Source organism: Schistocerca americana, chromosome 3, assembly GCF_021461395.2.
Source record: "Schistocerca americana isolate TAMUIC-IGC-003095 chromosome 3, iqSchAmer2.1, whole genome shotgun sequence".
Lineage (NCBI taxonomy): Eukaryota > Metazoa > Arthropoda > Insecta > Orthoptera > Acrididae > Schistocerca > Schistocerca americana.
This window is the reverse complement of record NC_060121.1, coordinates 708,123,042-708,142,252: the sequence shown is the minus strand read 5'-3', so window position 1 is coordinate 708,142,252 and position 19,211 is coordinate 708,123,042. Positions and strand designations below refer to the sequence as shown.

Below are 19,211 nucleotides of genomic sequence, written 5' to 3'. Positions count from 1 at the left end.
AGCACACCTCCTCCTCTTGTGATTCCTGAACAGAGTATTCGCTATTATTAGCTGAAACTTGTTACAGAACTCAATTAGTCTTTCTCCTCTGGCATTCCTTGCCCCTAGTCCATATTCCCCTTTAACCTTTTCTTCTACTCCTTCCCATACACCTGCATTCCAGTCTCCCCATGACTATTAGATTTTCATATCCCTTTACATACTGCATTACCCTTTCAATATCCTCACACACTTACTCTGTCTCTTCATCTTCAACATGCGACGTCGGCATGTATACCTCAACTATCGTTGTCGGTGTCGGTTTGCTGTCGATTCTGATACAAACAACCTTATCACTGAACTGTTCACAGAAACACACTCTGTGCCCTACCTTCCTATCCACAACGAATCCTACTCCCACTATACCATTTTCTGCTGCTGCTGATATCATCCTATACTCATCTGACCAGAAATCCTTGTCTTCTTTACACTTCACTTCACTGACCCCTACTATATCTATATTGAGCCTTTGCATTTCTCTTTTCAGATTTTCTAGTTTCCCTACCACGTTCAAGCTTCTGACATTCCACGCCCCGACTCGTAGAACGTTATCCTTTCGTTGATTATTCAATCTTTTTCTCATGGTAACCTCCCTCTTGGTACTCCCCTCCCAGATATCCGAATGGGGGACTATTCCGGAATCTTTTGCCAATGGAGAGATCACCATCACATTTCTTCAGTTACAGGCCACATTTCCTGTGGATACACGTTAAGTGATTCAGTGGTTTCCATTGACTTCTTGAACATGCCGTTGATCATTGCTGTTTCTTCCGTCTTTAGGCGCATTTTCCCACCCCTAGAACAAGAGAGTGCCCTGAACCTCTGTCCGCTCCTCCGGCCTGTCTAACAAGGCCGTTGGCAGTATGAGGGGTGACTTCTCATGCTGGAAGTCTTCGGCCGCCAATGCTGATTTTTAATCAAGATTTAAGCTGCGGTGGGATTCGAACCCAGGACCGAAGATTTTTTTGATTATGAATCAAAGACGCTACCCCTAGACCGCAGGTCAGTTCACTACATACTACCTGTGTTTAATACAGTGGTCTCCATTGCCTTCTGCATCCTCATGCCGTTGGCCATTGCTGATTCTTCCGCCTTTAGCGGCAATTTCCCACCCCTAGGACAAGAGAGTGCCCTGAACCTCTGTCTGCTCCTCCTCCCTCTTTGAAAGGTCGTTGGCAGAATGAGGGTTACTTCTTATGCCGGAAGAGACATAAGTATGGGTAACAACAGTATTATGACGGCATCGCATAGCCCCATTGCTACTATAAATCCCTGCCCCTACACATATGAACAGCATTGGGGAATGAAACACATTTATACCTATTTGTGAGTTGCGAGTCGCATCCTTTTTTATGAGTTTAGTGCTCATCATCTTACTTAAAAATGGCATCACAAGACAAAAAAAAAAAACAGGACAGTCATCTCTAGTCTAGTCTAGCACTAACTACCGAGTGTATTGTGTACCTAAAGAACTGCCATCCAGAAACTTTCTTCGCACCTAACCGGTCGCCACAGGCTTAGTTGCAGCTTGTGGTCGGCCACTGACAACAGAGCAGCCTCGCTAACTCCTAGCACACTGAGATAGCAAAGAGGCGCGGCTTTGGCACAGAGTTTTAACTGCAATTCCACTCTCCCCAGTTTAAAAAAATCCACTTCACCCAATCGGAGATGGCGAGTTGTCCACATATCTCGAATTTTTCATGCGAAATGTAGATTCCTCCCTTTTATGTTCGTCGTTTTCAAGACAGAAGAGATGAGAGCATTCATGCCTTTCGACAGCGCAGTACCTTTCTTAGTGTGAAAATCATGTACAATAGTATGACATAGGTTATATTTCCTCTAAATACTATCTCATCCGGTAAAAAAAAGTCTGTTCATGTCAGCTTAATATCTATTACGCACTGCATTACAAGGTTAGAATTGAAACTCATTTATGGCTTGTGACAGTGTGTTAAGAGCATGCTCTGCTTCTGTCACAGGAAGCCTCCTCCTTTCTAACTCTCTTAAGGCTGACAAATATCAGCACAGACGAGAAGTTAATATCACTTTATAAATCCGGCTAATTTGATTACGATAGTCACCTCTAAATATCAGTTTAATACTATGTATCACTTTATAAATTCGCTAATGTAGCTGATTTTATTACGATTCGACACGCAGGTCGCCGAAGTGGCGTCAAATCGAAAGACCTGCACCAGGCGAACGGTCTACCCGACGGGAGGCCCTAGCCACACGACATTTCCATTTTTTTTTATTACGATGGCTATCTCTCCCACTCCCAGTGTAAGCAGGGATTGAAATTTGGTTAAAAGATCTCGCCACAACGAAAAACGCCTGATTACCGCCGCAACGAAAAAACACTTCATTATCTCTCCCATCTCCTACTCGTGAATTATATAAGTAGCGCTCTCGCACTCGCTTCTTCTGCCCTGCGACATGTCATTGATATCACAGTGATCCACTAATTAATTTAATTGATCATGAGATCCCCTTTGTATGGCGAGTATTTTTTCCCCCTGCGATCGGATTGCACTCGCCAGTTACCTCAAATGGGAATCCCTGGAGGGAAGACAATGTTCTTTTTGAGAAATACTATTGCGATCGACATTTGAAGCTGACTGCAGAAGGATTCTACTGCCATCAACATACATTTCACGTAAGAACCACGAAGATAAGATACGAGAAATTAGCGCTCATATGGAGGCATGTAGGTAGTCTTCTTTTCTCTCTCTCTATTTGCGAGTGGAATAGGAAAGGAAATTAATAGTAGTGGTACAGGGTATCTTCACCAAACACTGTACGATGGCTTGTGAAGTATACATATATGCGTAAATTTAGTCTGCCTATTAAGATGTCGGTCCATCCATTTATAGGCAGATAAAACTCATGGAAGAATTTTGTCTCTTATTTATCGAGGAAACAACAGACGGAACTTTTGCGCTGTCTCTCAGTAACAACCTTCGTATTAGCCTTTAATATTCTCACTGCAATCACTTCACGAGACGTATGCGAGATTCTATAACATGTGTGGCCGCAACACTTGAAAAAAGCTGTAAAGAGATTGCCTGTCATGCTCCTTTATGTCAGAGTGTCGCTTTAACGTTCAGGGAAAAATTCACCACCTTGCGGATGCTCGCGTCCAGAGATTTTTTGTGATAGGTACAGCTTCTGGTGATCTGTAGTAAATTACGCAATAGAGCAGTAGCAGGTCCCTTCGGCTATTTTAGATTTAATAGTACTTCTATCTACAGTCAGCTCCGACACCCACCAATTATCAATCCTCTGAAAATCGCTGTAGCTTACCGGTGTCGAAACCCTGCTAAAGACAGGAGCCTACATCTAAATACGTATTCTGAAAACCACTGCACTTGTGGACTATGTCGTAGCAGTATTATCGCTTTCTTCGCTCCTTTCCCAGTCACTCGCGCAATGATCGAGCAAATATGAATGTCTGTATACGTCTGTATGTACTCTAAATCTATGATCACTTCACCAGATATTGGTTTTTAATGGCCAAGAAAGTCTTACTGCTGAGCCCTTACTATACGAGGACTACACAAAGAAAATCTGACACATCTGAAGTTCATCGATATCGAATGATCGCACATAAATATATCCCTGTACGTGTCCTAATCTCCCTTATCGTATTCCTACGATTACTACCCCAGAACTATGACAGTGTAATGGTGCCAGAGTCTTCGTTGACAGCATACTGTCTCGTGATAAGTAAATCACCATCTTTTCCCAAATGGAGCATTCCTCTATAATACGAATCTAACAGCATCACAGAGCTTCCAGCATGCTATACATGAAATCATTTACATTGGTGCAACAGCCTCACATCTCCACGCATAATTCAGGGTTACTGCAAGAGTAGGGAGAGGTTCGGAATGTAATCACAGCACTGCTCACTTTTTCTCCCACGCTCTTCGGTAATAGACCGACCATGATGCTGTATTCCCTCTAAAACGGAATATATCCACATGTGTAGTATGCATAAGCGTAGGAGCACTTACTTATTTACAAGCAAACCCAGTAATTATACTTTCATCCAACTGCCGTACATCGAGAGCCAGTTAATCAACAGGTACAAACAAGACCAGATCACTGTCAACGTCGCCTCCAGCAACAGCAGCCATCTTAGTACGTCTTACACCTCCATCCGAATTGTAGTGCCACAATCTTTCGGTGACATACCGACGGGATTTGCGGTCACTCGCCTCCTACACCGTCACTTCTTAGTTGGAGGATCACACCTCCCTTAAAAACCCATGCAAATGAATTTGAGCCTGTGATATTCTTCTGCTTCAGCTCACCGACTTGTCAGTTTTTAATGTCTGGATTGCGTCCCGTAAGATTCCAGCAAATGAATCCGAAATCGACGTATGCATTCTACTTCAGTTCGCTCCAGATGTTTACTGCTAGACATTTTGCGGCAGTTGAGGCTTCTGGTGAGGGTGTACGGGGTGCCATAGATTTAGTTACGTTCATGTCGACTACCAAGTCCACCACAGGCCCTCCCGCCCTCTTGCAGACAACCCATCTCCTACGAACATCCCACATCTAAAATAATACACTGCAAGCAGTGGTACAGTACATGGTAGAGGGTACATCTTGTCAGCATTATCGATTACCCTCCCACCCTAGTCTCACACGCTGATCAATTAAAAAATTCCAAAATTCCGGAGTGAGATTTTCACTCTGCAGCGGAGTGTGCGCTGATATGAAACTTCCTGGCAGATTAAAACTGTGTGTCAGACAGAGACTCGAATTTGAGACCATTGTCTTTCGCGGGCAAGCGCTATTTAAGTACAGTGACGTTGTGTAGGGTAATCCCTTCCATAATTAATAAACATTCCATTAGAGCTACAGTCTTCCACACCAAATACATCCCATACCGATTTCTGAAATGTATCGTTAGAATTTAGACAGGATCAAACTCGAACAGTCCACTTCCATAGTTATAAATCAAAGCTTAAAAACCAGGTTCTTTTTAACGGAGGAAGATATAAACGTTTCTCCCAGACGTTATGTAGTTGCAATATGCATTCCGCTTATCCGGATCCGTAGGCTAGTAATCATCTATAGAAGACCATTGCAGCTGTATAGGCTGATGGTCCACTTCAGCGTCAACCAGTTCTGCTTTAGATGGATTTTTCACATTCCCGCGGCATACATAGTAATTTCTCCTAATATACACCATGTTCCTGACTATGGAATGTGGTACAACGCCTCTAAAGCGCATAGACTACCGACTATTAAAGTACTGATATATTACATCATCCTTCAATCTATCATATCGTGCACACATGAAAAATGCAAGCGCCTTCAATCGCAAATTTCGATGACATCTGCTGTGTAATGCTTTATGCTAAAGTAATATGACACATAGCCATGGACCCATTGATGATTAAATGAAAATTAATCATTTTTATCACGTCCATCGTGTGACTATACATTCAAATTAATTATTATGATTTTCTATGTCAGTCCCCAGTTTAATTTTTCTCATAGATATGCTTTCGCTTATATTTTTAAGGGTAGCATTTCTGTTACTATCTGCCGGTCTATATGTACAAAGTCGTCCAAAGAAAGAATCTAGGTCACATTTATCGACTCGCAGCTGTTAGAGATTCATAAGGCTTAGTAATGGTTCCAATACTTTTCTTGTGTACGCAACAGACCTTCCGTTCAATACACATCAAATAGAATTAGTTGTTTTTCGAAATGACAGAAGTATTGCAATCATTCTAAATGTGACAACAGAGGAAACTGTAAATAATGTTTTCTTAATATGTATTGGTTTGCAGTAAAAGTGCCTTATCGTAAATCTAAAAATCAGAGTTATTCAGAACCGCATATTAAAGGATACTACATCAGTGGTAAATTAAAACTGTGGAAAAGAGTTGCTAAGTAAAGTAGAATTCTAAAAGTCCTGCATGCAAGTCTGTACGTAGTTTGAATTTTAAGCTGGAGTAAACACATTATTGAGAATCGTAAACAACTCCGTTTAGTCGTTGTTCTTCTACATATTATTTTAAGCACTGAAGAGAAACTAATCAGTAAGTTAATATACTTCGCATATTTCGATCACTTATGTCACATGAAATTATATAGTCAAGTAAATCATCTTTTAGTATTCGTTGGATAAAACATGCCATAAGAATAATACGTACTGAACACTCATGATAACCTTTAATATAACTGTTTAAGCAGTTAGGTATTTAAATTATATAATTAGATTATATTTTTCTCTCAATAAATTTACTGTAAGTAATTAATTAGACTTACGTTACGCCAGAGGAGATTAAATAGTAAACAATTAAGCTACTAACACGTAAAGTGACACATTTCACATCATTACAGTATATCGTGCAATATATAACGGTACTCCACAAACAAAGAGCTACAAATAGGAACATAATCCTGCCATTCAGACAGTTTATACAGGGTGAGTCGCTAACTATTGCCACCAAGAATAACTCCGAAAGTATGGTAGGAGCTGGAAAGTTTGTGGGACAAAAGTTTCGTGGGACAACAGGGGTCATAATATAACGTTGGTTTTTTGTTGCTAGGTGAGGTCGCATCGGAGATATGAAGGTCAACTTTTTTTTTAATGGGGTGCTATAGTTAGGTATTTATTTTCTGATAGCGGCTATCGAGATGAATCCAATGATGTGTAATAGTAAAGTCTTTGAAGGTCAACGAAGGTCAAAAAGGTGGCATGAACGTCAATTTACAGAAGGCGTTCGAAGTGGTATCAATGCAGTGCTGCAATCTTCTTATCATGGTTTGAGTGGTATTCCTTATCACATCGGCACTTATCGAAACACATGCTCCGACAATTCTCCCTCGCATATCTTCAAGTGTAGTTGGAACGTCTTTATAAACAATGTCTTTTACGACTCCCCACAAGAAAGAATCCAGATTTGTCAAGTCTGGCGAACGAGCCGATCACGACACATCTCCTCCGCGTCCAATCCAATGATTTGGGAATTGTCTCTGCAGCTCATCTCTAGCCATCAGTGAAAAATGTGCCGGACACCCATCATGTTGATACCACATTCCCTTCCTTGCTCTTAAAGGTATTTCTTCTAATAACAGACCTAACGTTTCTTGCAGGAATGTGGTGTACTTTCTACCATTAAGATATCCATCAATGAAATAGGGGCCTATAATCCTGCCCTCCAGAATCCTACGCCGTACATTGACCGACCACGGTTTTTGGTGTGCAACTTATCACAGTCGACATGGATTTTCAGTTGCTCAGTAATGCATGTTATGCAAATTAACATTTCCATGGTTCGTGAATGTAGCCTCGTCAGTAAATAAAATGAAATTAATAAATATGTCATCCCTCTGAATCTAAAGTTGAGCCCATAAGCAGAATTCAATGCGACGCATACAATCCGTACCAGTTAATTCTTGGTGGACAAGGATATGGTAAGGATGATATTTATGGCGATGCAGAACACGAACATCACTACTCTGGCTTATGCCAGATGCCCTTGCGATTTGACACGAACACAAGGCTCTCGTGGCAAGAGCACCAGTTTCCTTTTCCTCGTTAGTAACTTTCCTTTGCCGAATATGTTTCCGATGCGTTAAAAATAAAGGTGTTCTCAATTCATCATACACATATTTAAATGTACGACGTGTAGGGAGAGTACGTTGAGGATATCTTTCAGCGTTTAAGTCTCTAGCTATCATTGAATTTAGTTAGCATTCTCTGTAGATGAGAAGCATATCGACTTGTTCTTCAAAGGAATACACAATTCACATTCGCTTGATTAGACGCTACTAGTCTTACCGTTCCTATTAGTGTTGTATTGCGAAACCATCGAATGGTGTTTTACATGTCAATGGCACATTAGATGGATACGCCTATTCGGCGAATATTTACTATCTACACGATATACGAGAGAGAATTGTCAATACATGTGCTTCGATAAGTGCCGAAGTGATAAGGAATACTACTCAGTCCATGATACGAAGATTGCAGCACTGCACTGATACCAATGGTCATCACTTCGAACACCTTCTGTAAATGAACGTGCATACCACTTTTTGACCTATGTTGACCTTCAAAGACCTTACTGTTACATATCATTGGATTCGTCTCGATAGCCGCTATCAGAAAATAAGTACCAAGCATAGCATCCCATTAAAAAAAAGTTGACCTTCATACCTCTGCTGCGACATGGATATGGTGTACGACGTGTAGGGAGAGTACGTTGAGGATATCTTTCAGCGTTTAAGTCTCTAGCTATCATTGAATTTAGTTAGCATTCTCTGTAGATGAGAAGCATATCGACTTGTTCTTCAAAGGAATACACAATTCACATTCGCTTGATTAGACGCTACTAGTCTTACCGTTCCTATTAGTGTTGTATTGCGAAACCATCGAATGGTGTTTTACATGTCAATGGCACATTAGATGGATACGCCTATTCGGCGAATATTTACTATCTACACGATATACGAGAGAGAATTGTCAATACATGTGCTTCGATAAGTGCCGAAGTGATAAGGAATACTACTCAGTCCATGATACGAAGATTGCAGCACTGCACTGATACCAATGGTCATCACTTCGAACACCTTCTGTAAATGAACGTGCATACCACTTTTTGACCTATGTTGACCTTCAAAGACCTTACTGTTACATATCATTGGATTCGTCTCGATAGCCGCTATCAGAAAATAAGTACCAAGCATAGCATCCCATTAAAAAAAAGTTGACCTTCATACCTCTGCTGCGACCCCACCTAGCAACAAAAAATCAACGTCATATTATAGCCGTTGTCCCACGCAACTTTTGTCCCACAAACTCTTCAGCTACTACATACTTTCGGAATTATTCCAGGTGGCATTAGTTAGTGACTCACCCTGTAAAGCAAAACGTCGTCAAATGAAACTTTGGCACCTTTAGGTTTTCATTCATAGCTGTATTCTACAACAACAACTCCCATCCCCCCCCCCCCCCCCCCCCAAATCTTTCCACCACCACCTTATTCCGTTCGCGGTTGGTACGTAGGAGAAACATTGTTTATAACGCACTGTATTCAGACTAATTTAGCTACTCATTATGCGAACAATATTTCGAGGAAAGTAGTATGCGTATTGATTCATTTCTAAATGTGGTTCAGAATGGTTCAAATGGCTCTGAGCACTATGGGACTTAACTTCTCAGGTCATCAGTCCCCTAGAACTTAGAACTGCTTCAACCTAAGAACATCACACACATCCATGCCTATGGCAGGATTCGAACCTGCGACCGTAGCGGTCGCGCGGTTCCAGACTGTAGCGTCTAGAGCTGCTCGACCACTCCGGCCGGCTCGAAATGTGGCTCTTAGAATTCTGTGGGGTTCTGTGTGATGCGCAATGCTTTCTTGTAGCAGGGCACACTGCAGTTTGCTGAACAGTTTTGTCACGGTGATTAAACAGACCCATGACGAATCGTGGTTCTTATTTGAATCTCTTCTATCTTCTTCGTTAGTCCAACTTGGTACTGTGAATTGTTTTCAACGATTTTATTGCCTGACGCAGTACTTTCATCTGCCCACAACCACCCGTTTTAGATCACCAGTGTCGTCTTCAGATATCGTACAGCAACCAACTTTTCGTAACATCTTCCATGTGCACAAGTCAAAGCTTCTAAAGCTGTAGTCGTTTGAATGCTGCCAAAATACTTTAGCAAAAAGTTTTATAATACTTTTATATACGAGAAAACTGAATACAGTACTCATACACCGCATAACGTGGTCAGGGTCTGGATAACTTAGTAAACAGTAAGTAGCTAACAGACGCTGGGATATCAACCATGCCCTCAAATAAGAATTGGAGTCATACCTGATTGTTATAGCAGATGACTTGAGCATGCAGAAGATGTTACAGAACGTTGTTTATTACACAGGAATATGAAAATGGCAAGTGATCATAGGGACCTGAGATCTGTGAACCGATGAAAATGATTGTGCTCGGCAGTGCAATTGTTAAGACATTATACTGCAGACTAATTCTCTCACGTTTTGTCACTTTTTTTAGTATTTAGAATTATGTAACCCTTTACTTTCTTTAGTGCTACAATGCTTTTAGCGGGGATAGATTTGCAAGATAACCTTCAATGCAATATTAACAGGGTAGATTCTTCAATATCCTGGAAATAACACACAGAGTACTTCAAATGTAACGATACTCAAAGTTACCAAAGCTCATAATATTTGTGCTGTTGCGGTACCAGTTCACTATCTAAATTTCCATTCGCACAGAAGAATGTTTATGTACGCTTGCCCTTGTCATCTAAGCAGTGAGGTGTACTGACACACGTATCCACAGGCAATATGTGGGGATGAGCATTTCGGACGCCAACCGCAAGGAGGCATACGGCATCGCGCTGCTGGTGCTGGTACTCATGGTCTCCCCCGTCATCATCGTGCTCGTACGCAACGCCGTCGCCACTATACAGGTGAGTCTCCGTCATCACAGTTCTCGTCTGTAACGTCATCGCCACTAGACAGGTTGTATCCGTCATCAGCATTCTCATCCTCATCGCCATCGCCACTGCACAGGTAAGTCTCCATGTTCATCGTGTTCATTTACAACAACACCACCTTTATATGGATGAGTTACTGAGATCACTGTCCTCGTCCACCACAACATCACCACTCTACAGGTGAGTCTCTGTGACCATCGAGCTCGTCCATAACGCCGTAGCCACTACACAGCGTCAGGGTCGCCAGTGAATCTAGGTAGCCTTACGACACTGACCCTACTTGCAAGGGTAACTCCCCATCGCAGCCCCCTCAGATTTAGTGGTAAAGTGGCCCAGTGGATGGCCCGTCTAAAACTGAACATAGATCAAGCATGAAAATAGAAAGAAGATGTACTTAACTGTGAAAAGAAAAGAAAAATAAAAGCAGTGAACTGCCCTAGATTACGATGTGCAACACTGAGCGGACTCTAAGATCCACAGCGTTGTGGTTGTGTGGTACTGAACAGCGAAGTGGTGGACCTGTGTCCAAATTTCCCTCGTACCCCATATTTTCCACAATACTGTGAGCTTACCGTCCGGTCGCTGACGTATCTCCTCTCCTTCTGTAGTCTTGGCAACTGTCATACTACACTGTGGTTATAGAATATGAGTCTTGTGGTAAGAATATATTACAATCGCAAGTAAATGTGATGAACAGTGAGAGCAGGCGAGATGCCGCATAGACCTCTCACAGAAATGAAAACAACGAATACAGGGGTGAGAACTATGTCACAACAAAGGAATTCAAAAGTCAAAACATCCGAAACGTAACGCAGGAGCTGTAACATGCGGTACTTGTGGAGGACAAATGGGAGGTACATACGTCTCGAGGTCCCTTCCTTTCACCTCGCTGTTGCAAACGGACGTTACACCACGACACAGACACAAATTTAAATACAGCGGACAGACATGTCAATGACCGGACAGACAGTTCATAATTTTGTGAAAAATAAGTTTAAGCACGAGGGAGATTTGAACACAGGTTTCCCCCTTCGCCGTCCAACAGCGTGACCCCATAACTACGACTATTCAAAGTTGCTTGATGTTGACATCGTGAGCTTGAACCGTTCACTGTTCCAATATTTCTTCTTTTTTCACAGTTCAGCACATCTTCTTCCTGTTCTCATGCTTCATTTGTCTTAAGTTTTCGACGGGCTATCCACTGGGCCACTTACTACTAAATCTGAGGGGCATACGGTGGGGAGTTTCCCTCGTCGACAACGTGCCAAAATCTGCTTACTGTGAAAAACGGGTTGCTAAATGGAACAGTATAAAATTTACGTTCTAGTATAGGAGCTTTTTAGACCTGCTGGATGTTTCGTGTTTTAATACGACTGCAGCACTCACAAGGATTTTTTTTTTTGATAAGATATTTTATTAATTGTGTTTTTCTCCTCCTTCCCTATACACACTCACGTTCAGAAGGAAACAGAATATCTTCAGTGCAGAAATAACTAGCATTTAAATTACCTCTGTTCAGCGTATGTCCTGTTGCCTAGTAGGCACAGCGTCCGCCATGGGCCCTGACAACTTGTTCCATGCTTGATGGCATCGACGCGTATAAGGCGCGAATGGCGTCCAGTGGTATAGTCGTCCACGCTTCATTCGCCTGCTTCCAAAGGTCATCTGTGGTGGTCGGTATTGGGTGACCATATCCCACACATTTTCGCTTGGCGACAATTCTGGTGATCTGTAGAGCCAGGGCAAGATGATAATCTTTGACACCCAGAAGGCACGTTTTCGTGTATCAACATGTGGTCGTGCATTGTCTGGGGTGTTGTGCAGAAATGGTGTGGTTATGGGTCGTAAGATGTCGTTAGCATAGGTCATACAGGTCACAGGCGCTGGAAAAGGACCAACTGTAACTTGCGATTGTACCCAGTATTGCCCCACATCTTAACGCCTCGAGTTGGCGTTGTATGTCTTCTCCGTATGCAGTCTCTGTGATGCCGTTTCCCCTGTCTGCGGTGAAACAAAATGTGGCCATCATTTTCAAACAAACAGAACCTGGATTCGTCCGATAACACTATCTGATGCTATTCCTGTCCCCAGTGACGTCGTTCCACACACCATTGTCATCCAGCACGTTTCCACACATTTGTCAAAGATAGGTGGAGAAGTGGACGATACGCACGTAACCGATGCCGTAATAAATGGCGACGGACTGTCACCGCTGATAGTATACGATGTGTTGCACTGTTCCACTGATGCGCCAGAGCCGAGGAGGGGACAGATCTGTCCTGCAATGCCATTCGTATGAGGCGTCGATCCTCTCGCGGGGTGGTCTGAGTGGTGCGATCTGACCCATCTTTTGTTTTTTTTTTGTTTTTTTTTTTTTACTTTATTGTTATTTTAACACCTGAACAATCAGGTAGGCTGGCAGCGGCATGCTACGCCGCTCTTCAGCCATAGAGTTGACAGTCACAGTACAAGAATGGAGAGTGAAAATGAACATAGTGACGGACAAAAAATAGTGGTCACAGTCACACAAAGAACACGGAGCCGTTCACACTCGACGAGAAAGACACGCAAAACACGTTGACACGGCGCACATAACACTGATGAATCCTATGGCACAAGTAAACGGAGAAGCGTGACGGCGGACACTAAAAACACTAAACGACGTCACACACACGAGACACAGATGGCGATGATCTCCGGCGCGCGAAAGTCCACATAGCGTGTGCGAGTCCGGGGACCTGCCAAGAGGGGAAGAAGGGTGAGGGCGGGTGGAGAGGGTGGAGAGGGGAGAACAGAGATGCCAATGGCTGAGGAGAGGGGAGGAGGAGTAGAAGGACAGGGGAGGGGAGGCCTGGGGGAGAAGTGGGGAGAAGGGGGGGAGGGATGGAGGGTGCCCAAAGGAACAGATATAGGAAGAGGGAGGGAGGATTAAAGTTGGTAGGAGGGGTAGATGGAGGGGAGGAAGACATCATCAGGGAGGGGGAGCTGGCGGAAGCCACCTTGGGAGAGGGTAAGGAGGGTGGAGAGATGGATACCGGGCGGGACGTGGGAATACAGGCGCGGCAGCGGGCGGGGGTGGGAGAGGATCGGGGAGACGAGCAGGTGAGGAGGATCGAGTTTGCGGGAGGTGTACAGGATCCGTATCCTTTCAAGGAAAAGGTGGGGGAAGGGGATGAGATCGTACAGGATCCGCGTGGGGGAGGGGAGACGGATGCGATAGGCGAGGCGGAGAGCATGACATTCAAGGATTTGGAGGGATTTATAAAAGGTAGGGGGGGGGGGCGGAGATCCAAGCCGGATGGGCATAACAAAGGATAGGGCGGATGAGTTACTTATAGGTGTGGAGGATGGTGGAGGGGTCCAGACCCCACGTACGGCCGGAGAGGAGCTTGAGGAGACTAAGTCGAGAGCGTGCCTTGGCTTGGATTGTCCGGAGGTGGGGAGTCCAGGAGAGGCGACGGTCGAGGGTGACGCCAAGGTACGTAAGGGTGGGAGTGAGGGCGATAGGACGGCCATAGATGGTGAGATAGAAATCAAGGAGGCGGAAGGAAGGGGTGGTTTTGCCTACAATGATCGCCTGGGTTTTGGAGGGATTGACCTTGAGCAACCACTGGTTGCACCAAGCGGTGAACCAGTCAAGATGGGATTGGAGAAGGTGTTGGGAGCGCTGGAGGGTGGGGGCAAGGGCAAGGAAGGCGGTGTCATCGGCAAACTGGAGAAGGTGGACGGGGGCTGACGGCGGCGGCATGTCCGCCGTGTACAAAAGGTACAGAAGGGGGGAGAGGACGGAGCCTTGGGGCACACCGGCAGAGGGGAAAGAGGTGTAGGAATCTGTGTTATGGATGGTGACATAGGAAGGACGGCGGGAGAGAAAGGAGCCGATCAGACGGACGTAGTTAATGGGAAGGGCGAAGGTTTGGAGCTTGAAGAGGAGACTGGAATGCCATACGCGGTCATAGGCACGTTCGAGGTCCAGGGAGAGGAAGATTGCGGAGCGACGGGAATTAAGCTGTTCGGAAAGCAGATGAGTGAGGTGAAGGAGATGGAAGGCCAAAAGCCACACTGGGTAACGGGAAGGACCCATCTTTTGGTGTTCTATGGTCTTCCATAAACCATTCTGTACACACTCGTTGCACTGCCGAAACACTTCGTCCCACAACAGTAGCATTTCCCGCATGGATGCATCACAATCTCCCATGCCAATAATGCGCCCTCTTTCAAACACACTGATCTGACGGTACACTTTGTACATACATCTGCAAGGCCTCCCATATGTCTCGTCAGGCCATACTGATCCATCACCTTCGGTTTATAGCTACAAGTGCCGCAGACACATTTTACCGACAGATAGCGTTGCGCAGCCGGTATCGATGTTGACCTTGAAACCGCGAGCCGACATGGCTCAAATGCTAATAATTTCTGCAGAACATACTAATGTACATGTTCTGTGAATATGAACGTCATATCTCTAGTCATTCAAGGCGTTCTGTTTATTCAGAACTTGAGTGTAGATGCTACAGCTGATGACACTGTTACGTTCGTGTTAAATATTGTTTTGGAATGTTACGAATGTTTAGTTTAATGTTTTCCCCACTATTTGCTCTGCTTGAACAAACATTAAACAATCTCTACATATACAAGGAAATGTCCTGACTCATCATCGCCCAGCGCAAAGGGCTAAGGACAGAAACTTGAAATTTGGAGGTGTTGTTCTTATATTTTAGACACCGTCTAAGAAGGTATTTTTTTTAGAACTTTCCATTCCTAATGGGGTGAAATAGAGGATAAAAGGTTTTTTTAAAAAATATGTCGTTAATAAGGCAATTTTGAACCTAGAACTACGAAAATTGGTTTTTGGTTTCTCGATTAGAACCAAAAAAATAAGCGTTTCTGAACTTTTGGAAATTCAGCCACTAAGGGGGTGAAATAGCGGGTAACTTTTTAAATAAATCCTTATTAAAGAACTACTGAAACACAGCATTTTTAAACCTACATCTTTGAACATTGGTATTCCGCTTCTTGTTTAGAAATAACAAAATAGGAGTTTCATTGTTTTCAGAAATTCAATCCGTAAGGGGGTCAAATTGGAGACGAAAAGTTTGATGAAAATGTTTCATTATGAGAACATTTTCAAAGTTAAATCTAAGAGCATTTGTATTTGGTGCCTCGGTTACAAATATAAAAATTCTTATGCCAGCGTTTATGGAAATACAGCCCCTAAGGGGGTGAAGCAGTTGGTGAGAAATTTTTAAACAAATCGTTACTAAACAACTGTTAAGGTATTTTCGAAGTTACATCTATGAAAATTGGTATTTAACTTCTTGGTTGGATATAAAAAAATGTGTGTTACGGGATGAAAGTTCCTATGGAAATATTACCATGAGAACTCAAAAGGAAGATTACCGAAACCTTCCGAGTCCAGCTACCAGAATCGCATTTCGGTCGAAAGTACGTTCGAAAAAGACCATGCTTCCATGGCCATAATTATCGTGAAAAATTTAGACGGTGTTGTAATATGTGAAATACATAAAATATAGCTATTTAATAAGCAACACAACGAATTGGCTTCGTAGATTTACACATGTGGAATGGGCGTTAGAACATACAAATTCGACTAAACAAAAAATTAAATAAAAAGAAATCTGTGCAGACCATACAGTCTACGCAAGTGAAGGAGAGGGCGCTAAGGTCAATAAACTATGATTTGGAGCGATTACTACAATGTTGGCTATTAAAGATCCTATACTATGAAGATAGCATGGAACGGGCGTCAAACTGGTATGAAGTGAGCTACTTGCTTGGGTTTTCGAATGATTAATATTTCCGCGCAATAGCACACAGCAGGCAGGAGTAACGCTATCTACGTTTTCTGTATAAGGAAAGATTACGTGAGGGATTCTTATTCAGAAATCGCATTTGAATGTTGCTTATCTGTAGTAAAATGGTTTATGCTTCATTCAAGTGACAGAACAGTCAACCAGCGTGAGTTGTATTTCGACAGCGGCGGGATCGTCGTGTGTCGAGACAGCATCTCATCGTTCTCCGATACTGCTGACTGCGTTGGGCGGGATCCTACTACTGTCACGCGAATATGGAATCGCTGGCTTCAGTAGAGCCTTACTCAGCTCCATGGGGATTTAAGAGGCTCCGTGCAGCTAGCAGAAACTAAAAAGGAAGATCAGAATTGAACGTCCGACAGGCAGTGTCTAGCGGCAGAGAGGACACATGCACCGGTGGCTCGGTCATACACGATTCTGGTTCTACTGACACGCCATGCACACCCTGAATAAGTTTATGGGCTACTTTGTGGCAGAACTAGCTCCCACGCGGACAGTACAGCGCCCTCGGAAGTCCCGCAGACTGGAAGCAGGACGACCGTTGTTGCGGTTTTCTTTAAGGCTGCAGTCGAGAAAGGAGCATCAAGGCGACAATAATTTTATTTATTTAGTTACTGCTTATTTAGCCTGACCAGGTTAGGGCTTTAAGGTCCCCTCTTACACCTGACCAGGAGCAACACATACCAAAGATGTTACAAAAGTATAACAACAATAATTGTAAAGATGATGACGATGATAACGATGATAATTTACACTAATAACAATAAAAATAGTAAAAGCCGTTTAGAATGATGTAGATTACTTTAGCACACTTGGGACCATGTTTAGTATTATCAGAAGCGGTATGGATAAAGGAAGAGAAGACGATTGAAACGACAGTAACAGTGTCTGTTAGGAATGAACGGATATAAATAGATAACTCTTCTCACCAGAGGCAGCGAAAACGTAACGTAACGTAAAATCTGAAGAGTGCAGCATGGTCCAAGGGGCTATTCACGGACGAATCTGTGTTTGAAATATTTCGAAGCCATCGTCGAATGTTTGTTCGTCGACTTAGAGAAGAACGTATGAAGAGTCAGTGTGGGATCCCAACAGTGAAGCATTGTGGAGGATCGCTAATGATGTGGGGGTATTTTGAGGGTGATAAAGTCGGCGATCTATTGAGAATTAATAGAACCTTAAAGAAGAGACGAGATCACAGGATACCGATAAACAATGTAGTTCCATCTGGCGACAGGTTATAGGTCGTGAGTTTGTTCTTCAGAGGGACAACCATCCCGAACATGGTTATAACTTGTGCTGAGAGTATGTCAATAGAGAGGAGAAATATGGGCAACTGAAGAATATGATTTGGCCAAGTCTCAAACATCACTCACATCCTATTGAACTCTTATGGGATGAACTTCAAAGGGAGGTAAGAAAACTGAGTTAATATAATGTTAAATTACCTATGGAACAATTTACAGACGAGTTGGACTGCAATACCTGTATAAATACTGTAAAATATTATCTCCAGAATGCCATGAGTTTGTGCAGCTCTTCTGAGGTACTGAGGTACTGTCTCTGGCTGAGCCAGATGCAGCTGCCTGCCCTGTTTCAGAGGATGATTCTCAGCCTTCCAGGTCCGGGCAATCGTAGAGGGTGGGCTTATTGGTAGTTGGGAGCTCCAATGTTAGGCGCGTAATGGGGCCCCTTAGGGATATGGCGGCTAAGGAGGGGAAGAAATCCAGTGTGCACTCTGTGTGCATTCCGGGTGGAGTCATTCCTGATGTGGAAAGGGTCCTTCCGGACGCCATGAAGAGCACAGGGCGCAGCCAGCTGCAGGTGGTGGCACATGTCGGCACTAATGACGTGTGTCGCTTTGGATCTGAAGAAATTCTCTCTGGATTCCAGCGGCTATCTGTTTGGTGAAGGCTGCCGGTCTTGCTTACGAGATGAAGGCAGAGCTCACCATCTGCAGCATCGTTGACAGAACCGACTGCGGACCTTTGGTGAAGAGCCGGGTGGAGGGTCTGAATCAGAGGCTCAGACGGTTTTGCGACCGTGTTGGCTGCAGATTCCTTGACTTGCGCCATAGGGTGGTGGGGTTTCGGGTTCCGCTGAATAGGTCAGGAATTCACTACACTCAGCTGGCGGCTACACGGGTAGCGGAGGCTGTGTGGCGTGGATTGGGCGGGTTTTTAGGTTAGAAGGCCTCGGGAAAGTACGGGGTGGGCTGCAATCTCAAAGGGTGCATGGCAAATACAGGACGTGCTTGGATCAAGGAACAGTCGGAATTGTAGTTGTAAATTGTTGCAGTTGTGCTGGGAAAGTCCCTGAGCTTCAAGCGCTAATAGAAAGCACAGAAGCTGAAATCGTTATAGGTACAGAAAGCTGGCTAAAGCCTGAAATAAGTTCTGCAGAAATTTTTACGAAGTCTCAGACGGTGTACAGGAAAGACAGATTAGGCAGAATTGGTGGTGGAGTGTTTGTGTCTGTCAGTAGTGGTTTATCTTGTAGTGAAGTCGAAGTAGATACTCCGTGCGAATTGGTATGCAACAAGTCCTCTAAAGAGACAGCTTACACTACACTCGTTCGTCCTCTGTTAGAATATTGCTGCGCGGTGTGGGATCCTTACCAGGTGGGATTGACGGAGGACATCGAAAGGGTTCAAAAAAGGGCAGCTCGTTTTGTATTATCACGTAACAGGGGAGAGAGTGTGGCAGATATGATACACGAGTTGGGATGGAAGTCATTAAAGCAAAGGCGTTTTTCGTCGCGGCGAGATATATTTACGAAATTTCAGTCACCAACTTTCTCTTCCGAATGCGAAAATATTTTGTTGAGCCCAACCTACATTG

At 43.7% G+C, this 19,211-nt stretch overlaps 1 protein-coding gene across 1 annotated transcript in view; it reads left to right on the top strand.

Moving 5' to 3' along the window:
• The window catches only part of LOC124607395 (receptor-type guanylate cyclase gcy-19), a 444,813-nt gene that overhangs the window by 286,894 nt on the left and 138,708 nt on the right, over positions 1-19,211 (top strand). The window contains exon 7 of the mRNA XM_047139717.1: positions 10,378-10,507. Within this exon, the coding sequence (XP_046995673.1) occupies positions 10,378-10,507 (130 nt within the window). The remainder of the gene's footprint in view (positions 1-10,377; positions 10,508-19,211) is intronic.